Raw genomic sequence first — 15122 nt, forward strand, 5'->3', positions numbered from 1 at the left:
ATCAAAACAATCTTCCAATGGACATGATGTTCAGCAATAACAAACTGAATATAAATTTTTGAGAGGATTTTACATAGTTGCATACTCTGAGGCTCATATTAAACACATTCAAACCTCATTAGATAGACATGACCATCAGCATGGGGACCTACAATAGCAGCCTGGTACTGCACTCAGAAGCAGAGAAGTAATAGTCAGGAGACTTTCAAGGACATATATTAACTTCATAATTTGATATATGAACCCTATCTGTATTAACAGTAGAAAAGAATGTGTTCTCTGCTACTATTATCAGTGCATTGACAGAGAAGAATAAATTAGAAATTGATAATTATGGCAATGTAATAAATATGTTTGCACATTTGAAATCCTGAGGCACTAGAAAATGCTGTTGAACCAATTAAATGTTCCAGAGATTAAAACATGCTTATCTGAAGTGTACTTTTCACAGCAGTTTTTACTGGGTTCAAGTTTACTTTGCTCTTAACCAGGCAATCCACCAGCTGTAGCAGCAACCATGAAATAACAAACATCCTTCAGCAGCAATTTGTCTCACTACCAGCTATAAATGACTCAGCTGTTCATATTAGGCTCCAGGAGTTATTTTGCTAATATTACAGACTTTTACCATACAGCACACCATCACTTCCCTCTATAGTGGAGGCTGGGGCTTTTTTTATCTGTTTGAGTTTTATTTTTTTTTTGTTACTCACACCTTTCTCCTGAAACAGAATACATTTGTGTTGGTCACCGAGGAGACCAGCTTTCACCTCCCATCAGCCACTGGCAGTACAACTTAAAAATAAATTTGTGCCAGGTCATGTGTTTTAAAAAAAATAGGGTGTGAAGGTGAAACTAAACTTCAAATGCAAAGGAACTTTGAGCAAGTAAAAACATTAGAACAGCTTTATTAAAATTGAAATTAACACCATGCATTATTGCTTTCACATAAAATTTTCTGTTCAAGTTTCAAGTTTCTATTCAATAAACAGCTGCTACCAGAACATACATTTTTAAAAAACTGTTAATATCAATTTAAAAAAAAAAAAAAGCTAGTCTTGGTGATACTTCTAAAATGTGGAACTCAAGCAATATGAACAGGAATAAAGTTAAAATTTTTATAATCCTGATAGCTGTATCTGAAAAGCCCAACTTCTGGCAGCAAGCAATCAAAAGAATGAATGACTGCTTTTTTTACTTTCAAGTTTTAATTTGGAGTCAGCAGCTTGTGGTAAGCAGTAGGGTTAAAGGAATTATTATCTATTTTCCCCTATGGTCAGAATCATGACTCTTCATGATTGATAGCACTGCCTGCAGTACCAACAACTCCTTCAAAGCCCTAAGATTATAATCCTGGATTGGGACAATTTCAAGGAGAAGAGTGAAACAGAGGAGCAAGAGATATGACATAAGAAAATAATAAGCAGTAACCTTCTATACATATAGAGTAAGAAGACTGGAAAAACCCAACAATTCCAAAAGTAATGCATCTGTTGACAATCAGTAAGGGATCTCACAGGGATCTGTGTTCTTCGCTGTTCTGTGGGCAGCTCTGATTTCTGTACCAGATTCCCCATGACCTTTATGGTGCAGTTCCCAATCCTACCTACACTGTGACCACTAACAGGTGTCAAATAGAGAAAACATCCCTTCAAGAAGTGTGCTCCCCTGGAAGAATGCTCTGGGTGCATACCACAAAATCATGCAAACTTCTACTGGCATGTTGATTTTGTGTTTTCTTAGGTCTCTGAAATGTTCCAAATGACAACAGCAACCCATACTTAAAATGAATTAGAAACCTATCACATCCTTAGTCACCTGTTTATTCAATTGAGCTGAAAAGTATTTTGATATTTTAAGAGGAACAGTCCAGGCAGAAACCAAAAACTTCCAGAGTATTACTTTTATGACACAGTAATAGTGAGAGACTGCATTATTTATTAGGAGGATGACACTTAAAGCAGTAACAGAGTAGTGAAGCAGTATGATCTTCTAGCAGCTGGTGATCCTACAGGAAAACACTGCAATCCAGACAATGATTTGTGTGCCTTGGATCCTAATTCAGAGCAGGGCTCTCTAGACAGTCTTAAAGTTGTTCACTGAATAGTCCCCTGAAACAAACCCAAAGCAATTAAACAGGGAATGAAAGCATGAAGCAGACCCTGCATAGTTTCATGCAGGGCTCTTGTGGATGCATAACAACAGCCCTTCCAGGAGCAGTGATCCATCACAATTCACAGTACACGACAGGACACTGCTCCCTGTACCATGGCTGGGGAGCCCACGTGGCAGCAGTACGCTCAAGTGAATTAATTGACCTGTGTAAAAGGACACTATAAGCCTACTCTATTTCTAGCAGACTAGCCCAGGAGAAGGCTGGGTGCTGTGCTTCCACAAGGACAGCAACAACCTGTGGGACTCCACAGAATACTCTGAGCTTTCCCCAGAGCTATGGGAAGAATTTTAAAATCCGCAAAATGACTGTCAAAGCTAGTGGAACGCTGCCGAACTTTTTCAGGTGATGGTAAACTACGTGTAGAAAGTCTAACAGTAGAATTGCAAAACATAACAGCAGGACTAAACAGCTAAAAGAAGCTCCAATATTAGAGGCTGGGTTGGAAAAGTGAAATAGCACTGCAACATTTCATTTTCATACTTCAAGTTTAGCATAATAGGAAAGCTTATAATAATCCAGATAATAATGTGAGTCTTGCAGATTTGTTACTCAATAGGTAATGAACAGTAGCATAAGCATATAAATCCCTGCCTTGCTGAGGTTGACACTTCTAGAAGTAACATCCTAAAGCATCCCATGTGTTGTGCTGCAGAAATACAAGAATTAATTATCTTCTCAAAATCTAACCTTTTTATGGTGGTCATGTGAGAACTCAGAGCAGAAGCATATCAAATAGGTTGTAAAATCTCAAAAATTTTAACTCAGATAAGAAATAAAATGGCACCAAAACTAAGCTCCTGTTCAGCTTACTATCGATGGTATTGTTAAAAATGGGGTTTAGCCTCTTATTTTCACTAAACATGAAGGTCCCTTTCAAACTTCCAAACAACTACGACCAGCAAGACTATAATTTTAAGTAAAACAGATGAAATGCAGAACAGTGAGCAATCATACAGAAACAAATACTTGGTTACATAAAGAAACACAAAACTCAAGCAAACCTAGCAGTCTGGTCCGGCCTCTATGTTTCTCACATTCCCAAATGTAATGCTGTATATTTTAAGGACAACACACATATTGAACAAAGGAAAACAAAATTCCCTAAAAACTCCACAGCATTTGTATAGATTGATTGATCGCTTTCTATATGTATTTTTAAATTTTTTTAATATCACCTTCTTCTCTGGTGATTTCTGCAGACAGAAGGTCACTATGGAAGAAACTTACTCATTTTGTAAACTTCACACTATCCCATTAAACTTCAGATATTATTTTTAGTTCTCCCTAGCACTAAGCAGACAGGGAATCCAAGGCATAGCGCCAGGATGTAAACCCACTCCTTCTGAGCTGGCTTTAATCATGTTGCCTTGCTCCAACTTGGCTCCCATGTTTAGGTCAGCAAATTTTCTCAAGGCTAAATCTGAATATATGCATACATATGCCATGGATAATCTGGGTGTGTTTCTTCGTGAATAATTTAAATAGAAGTATGGTGTGCTGCTCCTACTGAAAGGCTCATTTGATTTTGTTTTGGCAAGGTTCACCCAAAAAACTGCTGCTGAAGAAAAGCCAACATCTTTAATCTATTTATAACATAGTTGGTTTACAAAAAAAGTGTATCCTCTTTACAAGTTATTTTTTGTACTGCTGAAGTTTGCAGTCATTCTGCACAGAAAATTGAGGCCCTCAGCGAGTACAACCATAAAGTCAGGCCAGAAGTATTGTCTACAAATGGATACTTGTTTTAAATTGTTCTCCATTTAAAAAAAAAAAAATCTTATACAAAAGCCTAAACCAAATTTTACAGAAAGAGCAATATTTTCCACAGAAAGCTCTCTTATCAGTTGTTATGGGATTTGCACATCAGAGCAGCATTTTGGGATCTTAAATTATGTTCCTGTTTTTTTTGCTTTCATAGAGTATTCTTACAGTAGTTTGCTTGGCAATTTTGACCTGCTTAATTACCACAGAAGTACCATGACACCGAATGCAGTTTGGTATTTATTTTCATTGCCAAGTACAGCAGCGGGTCATACACACAATCTCTTCCCCTTCTAATGTGCACACAAGCAAGAATGAATTTTTTCACCTTAGACTACCAAAGCTATAATTTTGCACGCTGTGACAGAGCTGGTGCAGGCAGGAATTGCAGACCTTTGCATTTGTATAGCACCTGAAGGTCAAACATCAGCTTTCAGCACGGGCTTTAGCTGGAGTTGGTGTGACGCGTCATTTCTGCACTTCAGCCAAACAGCAAGCAAGCAACTGGTTCCCCCCTGGCAAATACAGCACTGTTAAATATACATTAGCCTACTCTATTTTTATTTAGAAATCTTACTGTAACTTGAGATGGAGTTAGGAATAATCAAGCCAAAGCAAGAAACCAACTATGAACAGGCACATAAAAATATGCTTAAACAAGTTAGCACTGCACGTCCTAGTCTTTCACTGCTCTGTTACTGAGTATTTACTCTATTTCAGAAATACCTAAGAACCCACAGACCACTGACTATTCCCAAAGTTCCTGGGACATGGCTGCTTTTCGCCCTTTTTCTGAATTAACATAGCAGGAAACCCATATCTGTGTCACATAATACATGAAATATAATTAACATCAGCATTCTAAAAAAATAAGTATTTATTTATTTTGCTAGGAAAAACAAAATCATGAACAGTCTGGAAGGCAGTCACTGCTATGCCCTGGAGGATAATATTCTGACTTCCCTCAACATGTTTTTCAATGCATCAAGGATCTCTAAACAGCGCTGTGCAGATCTACATGTTCCTGCCAAGAAGAGTAATGAAACAAAACATAACCCCAGTCACTTTAACAGAGCAAGCTCTTTGTCAAGGTTTATCAACATAAAAAAAATGAACTTCATGGCTGAAATATACCTTTAAAGTCAGCTGCAGTGGAAGAGGAAACACCACAAAGCTGAGGATGGTAGAGCTGGAAAAAAGCCACACTTCTATGGTATTAGTTTTATCTTACCCAACAGCTTCTACAAGTCTTTCACACTGGCTTTGAACAACGCTCTCTTTCATGTTTGCATTTTAAATTTATTTAATCCTTCAGAAAAGTGCTATATGCCCAGTACTGTAGAATCCTACCTATCTTCAGCAGTTCCAGAGATGCAGAAGAAAATCCTCACCATATTACCCTTCCAAATTTCTAGAAAATATTATTTTTAAAAGCCTATCTAATTCTGAACACATAAAATTATTTTAAAAAGGAAAATTATGGATTCCATGAGAAAGCAACCAGATCTGAACAGAAATTAAGACAACTCACCACTACAAGTAGCCTATAAAGTCAGGAAATGTGGTTGAATAGATACAATTCCTCCAAAGCATCAAGCAGAGTTTCTGAATAGCATTAGGAGTCCAATAAAAATTTAACAATGAAGAAAAAAAGTGCTTCTTTTTTGCAGTGGTTCAACTGAAGTATTTTGCCACTCTTACAAATGATCCAAACTGAAAGGAGCTGTATCACAACTATGTCATTATTAGCTCATGACATCTTCTCGAGGCTCTGAACAGAAAATTTAAGACATGTCATACGTGTATTTACTATATGCCATCCACCTTATCTGAACTTCATGCTGTGACAGCCTTTGTTGAAACAGATACATGTTGAAAGTTTTTGTTCAGTTGACTCAACTAAAACCACACAAAAGGACATGAAAACCATGTTAAGGCACTGCAGCTGAAGCCAAGACACAAAGTTTGAACTTGGGAAGGTAAAATGATACCTAATAGTCTTGCTGGTGCCAAGCTGTTTCCTTTTCCTTCATCCAGAAAGAGTCTGCTAAGGGAGCAGTGGAAATCCTGGCAGCACCACCCTCTCCAAAAGAGGACCAAGTAATTAACTTCTCACTCTAAGTCCTAATTCCCTGCAGCAGGGAGAGGGGGCAGAGGGCTAAGCAGCCCATTTCACCTAAGAGGGATGGCTTTAAGCAGGCTTTGCCTCAAACAGCGAGGCACAGTTGCTGCTCATTTCAAGCAGGATGGCTGCTACAGAGAGGCAGAGGCAAGGAAGGGAGAGAGGCTTGAGATGACCACAGGCTTTGGGCTGATAGAGAGTGACTGCATTCAGAATAAAAACTAACTGGATTTCTCAAGATACATAGTTAACTTTTATAAAATATAAAACTTGAGACTAATATTGGCTGCCATGAACCCCTTCAGTCAAATGTGTGTGATTTTGTTGCTTGTATGGGTTTTTATGTTCTTTTCTCTGAAGTCTTAATACACTATCAGAACTAAATCCATCGAGCACAAACACATTTGCCTTTGACCAATGCCAAGAGGAAAACTGAAATACCAGAGTAATTTCAGATCTACAGGACTATCTAGAATATTTATTTGCCCACCTCACTGATCTACCAGATGTCACCTGATTAATACACCCGAAAAGGAGTAAAAAACCCCAACATGTTCATGGATGAAAACAGGCACATCCAAAACTTATGTGTGTTCTCTGGTTACCCAAAACAAATCCCAAAATAGGAAGTCACATAGTTCATGCATCCCTGGTGTAACCACTTCCATATTTTTATCCTACCCTGTGACATTCAGTATTGTCTTTTTATACTTTGACCTCTCCAGGGACAATACAGTTGTTGGTCAAATGATCAAATGCTATCTTGCATTGGTGATGCTCTATTTTATTTTGGAACCCATGTAACTGCATATGGTCTTGATGTATGTGTTTGTGTCAGAACGTAAGGTGACAGTGTATTACAGAGGATAGAGAACAGAAAAGAACAGAGACTATTTCTGAATTAAATCACTTCACTTTGCTGCCCTAAATTTGGTTTCGGCAGCCCTGGAAACACCACATTATTTAATGACCTCTGCAAGTAGATTTTAACCCCTGAAGGTCTTGTAGATGTTTTTATCTCCTTGTGGTCTCTAAAAGTGTCTCAAAACAGCACATAACACAAATGTGGAAGATGTTACAGCTCGCATACATGACAAGTGACAAAAGCCACACTGGAAATAAACTCCTCCTTTTTTTTCTTGTCCCTGCACTTGAGATGGTATCTGAAACCACAAAGGAAACAAAACCAAGTGGCAGAGGACAGCTGGTAGCACGAGGGGACCATGCCAGTACTGCTGAAAATCTGCATGACCTACAGACCAGACAGCAATCTCTGAAGTGGTCCCAGTTCACTGCGGTATTCATTCACCACTTTACCTCAGAGAAACTCAAGAGGTTCAGGGAGCTGCAAATGGGGAAGATTGATGGAAGAGATCCAAGGAACGGTGAGCTGTGCACATCAAATGCTGTACCAAACCTTAGCAAAGAGCAGAGATTAATAGGCATCAGGAATACCACTTTTTCATAATGGCTGTTTAGAAATTAAATCTTTTCTAGAATTCACTTTTATAAATAACCACCTTCAAGAATCTTGGTCAGATTTTCATCACCTCTAAAAATCAGACTCTCCTTGTTGCCAAGACACACTTATGCTAGCTAAATCTTTTTAAAGTCAGATTTTTATTTAATTGTTTTTAAAAGAAACTGCCTCTACATTGACAGACAAGACAAAAACAAACAAAACAAAACAAAACAAAAAAAAAAAAAAAAAAAAAAAAAAAAAAAAACCACTCCAAACCCTAGAAACAAATAATAGGAAGAGAAGCCTTGATTTGGTATTCTCAGGTACACACAAGCTCCTTTCTTTAAGACAGTCCTATTATCTGGTCACTGGTTACCTACAAGCACTCTCCATGAAATACATAATTTCATGTATTTTATTTTGTCTTTTTGAAAATACAGTCCTCTAAGACATTGCTCCTACTCCACAAATAATGGGTGGTTTTTTTGAACTGCAAAAGGAAAAATTAATTAATTATTTCTATAAACATGACAGATAAGGATATTTACCATTCCCTTTCCTCTCCTAAATATTAGCCAGGAATAAAAAGGTTACATATCACCATTTAGAAACATTTAACAATTTTAATGGTTTTTTTATTTATTCTGTTTGTGACATGGGACAAAAATATTATGGACAGGATGTTCAAAACCAAAATTTAAAGATAGCTTTACAATCTTAAAATGAAAAGTACTCTCATTTTCAAGGAAAAAAAAGTGCCAAATCTATTAAAGAAATCAAAAATGAAACCTTAAGCTCTCAACTTTCAGTTTCAAAAAAAGGGAGTGCAAGACTTTTCATCAGATGCTGTATAGCCTATGTAAGCTAAAGATAATAAGGCTGCTCACCAAACACAATTCTGTATTCATTGCAAGCCCTTAATATCCATGCTTTGTTCTCAGTCATTGCTTTTCCGTTTCTCAACCCATAAACAAAATGCTGACCCACACGAACTTAGAAAACATTCATTTTCTTGGTCCTTCCAAGACTCGTTTTCTTGGTAAAAACTAGGACAACCTATCTTTCTCTACCTTTCTCAGAGGAAAATCTTTCCTCTGCAACCAAACTGTGCTATCAACCAAATGTCAGCTCTCCCATTTGCTACAGAATCCTTCAAAACCTACAGGGTATCTATTTTGTCATGTCTGTTATACCTATTCAAAACACATCTTATCAGACAACTCAACCAATGCAATACTTTAATATGAATTCCAACAATACTGTATACATGTATTTCCTACACCTTGACTTTACTGCCATTCAGCTCATGCTCCTATATCACATAAAAATCAAAGGACAACAGAAATATGCATGTGAAGTTGACAAACTTAGTTCTTCAAACATTTCTTACTTACATTCTTCAGTAAGAAACTTTATGTAACATGACATTCCCACTGCATAAAAGCTTCCTTTGACTAGACTTTGTATACTGATGTCTTTCTTTTCCAGAACAATTGTCTTACGTCCTTGCTTTACTGAAGCACATTATCCAACAGAAAAGAAACACATTATTGGAATATACAAGTGTTTCTGACAAGTGTGCTGTCTCCAGCTCTCGTCTCTGAGCTTCTGCCTCTCCAGTTCTTATCACAGCTTTACACTGTCACCAAAAGGCTCCATTACTTCTGCTTCACCTTGAGAAAGCCTAGACCCTTAACACACAGGTGTAGCACAAAGACACAGCCATAGATTATACCCACAAGAGCTAAATTCAACTGAGGTCTGTCCACCTGAACATCTTTTTTTCACAGCCAGTTCGGATTACTTTTGAAACCTTTTAACAATACATTTTCATCATGCTTATAAGTTTGAGAAGAGAAAACCAAATGCATTAAATGAGTTCTTAGCTGGAAGAAACAACTATTTTCACTAATAAGAATCAAGTAAAGTATAATTTGATTTAGGATGTCAGTTCAGGCTAAAAAAATCCTCTCAAAACAGGCTTATTCATGTTTCAAGCAGGAAACACACAATCTAGATCAGCATGATAATAATTCAAAAAAAAATGCAGAAAGATCATACCATAAACCTCTCCCCCAGTGAAAAGGGAACTCAAGGCAATTGTTAAACTGCATTGATTGTTCCACACAATCAAACTTAATTAAAATCTGGTTTACAGAATACAATCAGTATTTAATGGTAAAAAGTTGAGCTTGAAAATACTAATTAAACAGCCTTTTCTCAGTGGCTGCAAGAAGGGTATGCCTGCCATATTTATAAACTCTAACTTTTGGCTTAAAAAAAAAATCTGATCCCAGGATTGTAAAGAAATTTTGTCAAATATAAAATGAGACAATGCTGTCATCTGATGTCTTCATACAGTCTGGGCATACTTGATAATTCTCAAATGACAGCAACACAAAAGAACAAATCTCTGGCTGCTACTCAGAAGCTACCAGGCAACACTAAATAGACAACTACCCTTATCCACTCCAGCTGGCTGCTGCTTTGAACAGTTACAAGAAGCAGCAAACACTGTAGTAAGTTCTGAAGGAGGAAAAAAAAGGGCAAACATTTCTGTTCCCATCTCCACCAGTCAGATGGCTTCAGATGTGTCCCCTTGTAATTAAACAGTAAAAGAAAGAGACACACACCCACACTGCTCCTCCAATAAAAGTATCTTAGCATCCACTCTCATGCCAACAAGCTCTGGGTTTGACATTCTGCCGAAGTACTACTCCAGAACAGGAGTCGCCCCACTGGCCCCTACTTTTCAGCTCTGCCTAAAATTTGCAGTCCTTCAAATAAAATATGAAGTTGTTTCATACTACTAGGTCAGTCTCTCATTTCTCTCCAGTCATAGCAAATAATATTAAAAGATGTTATCTTCCCGCCTGATGTCATCAGAGCACATATTACATTGGCTTTTCACTGGTCATCTTGTGAAGAAATTTGCAGAGAATGGCAAGAAGCAATACTTTTTTCTATGAATACCAGCCCTTTTTGTGATCATAGTGAATACACCTACTGCCTAAACATTGTGCAGTACAGCTAGTAGACAAAGCTACAGGCTTGAAGCCAAAACTTTCATTCTCACCTACGTTGTTTTTTGAATTACCATGGTAGCACTAGTCCATTGAAAGTCAATCATTAACCTCTCACTTTTATAATTAACATCCACCATTCAAAATTATGGCTAGCTGTCTTCTAACTCAGAGACCCCAAGACATCTCCTGTACCTTTCCTTCATTCCTGAGTTACTTAGGGTGCTGCTGAACTTAATACTGCCAAAGTGGACAATACCATGGCTTTGCAGACATCTCTGGAGAATTTAAAGTCAGCATAACTTCCACAGAATCACAAAATGGTTTGGCTTGGAAGGGGTCCTAAAGACCAGCTAACTCCACCCCCACTGCCGGGGAACACCTTCCACTAGACCAGATTGCTCAAAGCGCTATCCAAGCTGGAACAATTCCAGGGATGGAGTATCCACAACTTCTCTGAAAATTATCTTCTCCAGAACTCCTGGAAAGGCTATCTGACCCTTCCCCTTCTTGGCCAGTCATTGATACCATGCGCCTCCAACCCACCTATCTCGATGTAAACAGTCATTAGGGTTGCATAGTAAAGCAAATGAGGGAAGCAGTTTGGAAACACTCCAGAGAAGGTAAGGGAAAAGCAAACTTAACACCATTCAATTCCCGGATCCTGTTTGCTGTATGGCTGCACAAACACTTGTGCTGCCACGAGGACAAAGCTGAGAGGAAGAAACAAGGGGTTGAGGCTTGAAGAGGACAGGATCACTTTTCTCAGTAACAGTGCCAACTTAGGTTGGCTAAAAGTCACTGTAGCCTAAGATGGAAAATGAGGTTGTCTTAAAATAACAGCTGTGAAAAATACTTTCTAAGTTAATATACAACACGAGGTTCATATAACCACTATGAAACTGAAGTGTGTAAAGATCTTGAAAGCATGCAAGGACAGCATCAATCCTACAATAAAGAGCTTAGAAATAAGACTTTCAGAGCTAGTAACCTGCTGCTTGACTTTACCCACTTGGGATTAAGCTTTAGCATAGACCAACAGCTAGATACCTGCACAGGCTTAGCCAACAAAGCCTGGACAAATGGATAACAAAACTCGGGGCGAGGGAGAGGTGGGAGGTGAGAATCCACCTCCTTTTCCTTTTGGTACCTTAGTAAAACCTGCCTGTTAATCAGATAGTTGTGAATCACATTGCTAGTTCTGCATTTATTACCCTCACTGTAGTTCAAAATCATGTGCTGAGTAACACTCCTGGGAGGGGTATATTCTTTATTAATGATAAAAAAGTTTAAAAAATCTTAACAGATATGACTAAAAATTGAACAAGATACATTCACACTAACAACTTTTTTCAATAGGAAGACTTTACCTACAGTATCAGTTTGATTTAATTCAATGCACATAAGGGCACTTTCCCCATGAGGAAAGAAAGACAGACATATGGACAGAACTGTAGTCAGAAACAACCTTCCAAATGTAAATGTACGTAGTACTTTGCACATTCACTGGAGTACTACGGATTCACTATTTTAAAGCAAGATTGTTTTACAAACTCATGGTACCAGTACAGACCTACCCCAGAAATAAATTTGATCCAGCATCTTCTGCCAGCAGCTGGAACCTTAGTTTGCCTCGGTCCATACTGCCAAACACCTAAAAGGACATTCGGGGTCCTCCCCAGCCAGATAATGATCCCCTCCACGCTCTTGCTGCATGCTCTCCTGGCAGAGCACAACCCACAGCAGTTGCCAACAAGTTAAGCACAGTTACCTCCACTTGGGATACTGCCTGTCCTTAAGCCACAGGTATGAATGCAATCTAAATGCCACCATGTTCTCCCTGGAAGTATGCTGGCTCAAATAAAAGTTAATATGCAGACAACTTTTCAGTAGTTTTCTTAATACTTCCAACCCTCCCCATTTACGAAAACCCAAACAAACAAAGAAACCCTAGCAGCTGTTGAGTAAATGCAGTAAGCCAGCTATCTTCTAACTGCAAGAGTTCTTCCTCAAGTTTGTCAAAACTGAGGAGAAGGTATTCTGACTTACTCAACCAAAGGACTGTTATCAAAAGGCCTTTCTCTTGCTGTCATCTTGCTAAATTGATTATCCAACACACCTGTCCACCCGCTATTGCTCACATACTCTAAACCAGAGAGAAAGAAGTCTGCTGCACATTTGATGTTTCAGCCAAAGCCAGCCAGATAGTCAGGAAAATACAATCTGTTAGGTCTTTTTTTCCAGTTGGCACTTTATCAAAAATGTCCCCACCCAAACCTAGCCTTGTTTGCAGCACTGCTGCATATGCCTGAGCACAGCCAGGTGTCCTTAGCGTGACCCGTGAGCACAACAGGACCCGCTGGTTACGAACGATCGTTTCTGCACCACGGGGGTCTGAGGAAAAGCACCAGCCTCCACTATTCCATTGCTGCCCAACACTGACAGCACCGCTGGGACGCTTTAACACAAATCCTGCCTCCTGCTCGTAGAGCAACCCATGCCCTTGCCACTGAGCTGCTGCAGGATGCGAGGCCTCCCCACGGAGGGTGGGCCGGGAAGAAAGGGGCTCCATGTCGCCGGGCACTGCGTTCCGCAGAGGTTGGTACCCTCGGCCTGGCAGGGGCTGGCAAACACCCCATGGCCACGCAGGGCTCTGTGTCCCCACTGCCGCCCCTTTCCGCCGAGCCCAAGGGCGCTGCAGCCGCTTGAGCTGGAGGGGCACAGCGGGACGAGCCTGGTGGGCACGGCCAACCCCGGGAGGGCTCCCCCCACGCCCCGAGAGGGCGTGCGGAGGTTGCGGTCCCGCCGCGTCCCGCGGGCACCACCCTGCCCCGCTCGGGCAACATCGGCCCCTCCACGGCCGCGGAGCGCAGCGCCTGGGGTCCCGCCCGGCGAGGAGAGGAGCCAAGCGGGGAGATCCCGGGCAGCGTCCCCGCCCCCTGCCCCCACTCGCCTGGTTGGGGTCGGTGGCCCGGAAGACGTGGCAGGCCATGGGGGAGTCAGGGTTGTCGGGCTGCGCCTTGATCAGGTAGGCGAAGTAGGTGAGGTCGTGGCTGTTGTGGATGAAGCGGGCGATGTGCTGCGCCTTATGCTCGAAGATGAAGACGGCGGGCGCGGGGCTGGTGGGGCGGCCGGGGCCGGCGGCGGGGCCGGGGCTGGCGGGCACGCAGCGCAGCGTGGGCGAGCCCAGCAGCAGCAGCACCTCGCGGGCCGGCGCCCCGCTGCCCGGGGCGCCGCCGGGCTCCTGCCGCTGGCCGCGGCGGCGGATCTCGGCCACCAGCCAGGGCAGCATGGGCAGCGTGGTCCGCCTATCCAGGCACGACGAACCCACGTACCACAGCTTGAAGCGCTTCTCCCCCGGCGGCGCCGGCTGCGGCTCGGGTTCGGGCTCCAGGGGGTGGGAGAGCGGCTCGCCCTCCCCTCGCTTCTCCATGGCGGGTGTCGGGCGCAGGACGCGTGGCTCCGCGGCCGCTTCCCCCGGCGCCAGGTGCAGCCGGCGGGGCCTGCGCTCGGCCGGAGCCGCTGCTAAACGCGCATCCCGCCGGGCTCGTCCCCGCCGCCGCGCCGCCTCCTGCCTGCCCGCGTGGGGTCAGCCCGCGGGGCGGGGAAGGACGGCCGAGACACCCCACTCCCACTCCTCCTCCTTAACGCCCCGGGGCGGAGCGGCGGGTCTACGCCCCGAGAGGGCTCCGAGTCCTGGCCACCCCCGGTTCAGGGGCGGGACAGCCCCACCGACCCGGGCTCCAGAGGAAAACACAATGTGCGCTCCGCTCCCGCTTCTGCCAAGTACTGCCGGCCTCCCTGCGGCCGCGGGTGCTGGGCTTTGCCCGCGGCTCGCAGCGTGGCTGGCCGTGAAGGGAGAGGCAGGAGGAGGAGATCCGCAAGGGGAGGAAGGTCGCCGAACGGCAGAGAGGAGGTGGGGAGGCTGCCGGGCCCGCCCCGTTTGTAGAAGCTCCCAAGCGCTGTCTGAGTTGGATTTGATTCCGACGAGTCGGAGAGTCGCTGGGGAGAAGGGTCTCGGCAAGGAGCGGGGGTCCCGGGGCACCTCCCGACCGCGGCGGCTTCGCTCCCACGGCCGCCTCTCCCCCGGCTGGTTCTCCCCTGCGAGGAGGGGAGCCGTGCGGCGGCCGTGCTACGCAGCCTCCCCCTGGGCACTGCTGAGTCAGGAGTTTCATTACGGCTGATTTCAATTCTCCTTTTTTCCCCTAAGCTTGTGTTTCCTCCTTGAGCTTTTAGTCGGGGGGGGGGGGGGGGGGAGAATTCCTCGTCGCTATCGCGATAACATCTCTTGTCAACGACAAATCCGCCACACACTGTAGATGTTAGTAACTAGTCTCCTCCACCTGAGAAAGTAGCTGGACAAAGCTTTGCCAGCCATACAGCATCCGTATCCGTTTGGTAATTGGCAATTGCAGCGACTGTCCCCCGTTTAAATCTGTGGCAGCGGCGGCCGTAACTCCCAGTACACGTTGTTATGGCCACCGTTTTAACCCTGTCCACTAATAAAAGAAGCTGTAGTTTGAGCTAAAGAGCTGCTCTGCGTAATTTGAGACTGCATGATTATTTGTGCAGAGAAGG

At 42.7% G+C, this 15122-nt stretch overlaps 1 protein-coding gene across 3 annotated transcripts in view; it reads right to left on the reverse strand.

Annotated features, from left to right (window-relative positions):
• TBC1D4 (TBC1 domain family member 4) overlaps nt 1-14125 on the reverse strand; it is a 98510-nt gene extending 84385 nt beyond the window's left edge. The window contains exon 1 of one of the 3 annotated variants that reach the window (XM_068182370.1): nt 13880-14125. Coding sequence is in view for 2 of the 3 variants with exons in the window: in XM_068182368.1 (XP_068038469.1) it covers nt 13498-13977 (480 nt within the window). In the remaining variant the exon portion in view is untranslated. Of the gene's footprint in view, nt 1-13497 lie in introns of all 3 variants that reach the window. The other 2 variants (XM_068182368.1, XM_068182367.1) reach the window with 2 other exon arrangements.
• Nucleotides 14126-15122: the final 997 nt, after the last annotated feature.

The sequence above is a fragment of the Anomalospiza imberbis genome, chromosome 2 (assembly GCF_031753505.1).
Source record: "Anomalospiza imberbis isolate Cuckoo-Finch-1a 21T00152 chromosome 2, ASM3175350v1, whole genome shotgun sequence".
In the NCBI taxonomy this organism is placed as follows: Eukaryota; Metazoa; Chordata; class Aves; order Passeriformes; family Viduidae; genus Anomalospiza; species Anomalospiza imberbis.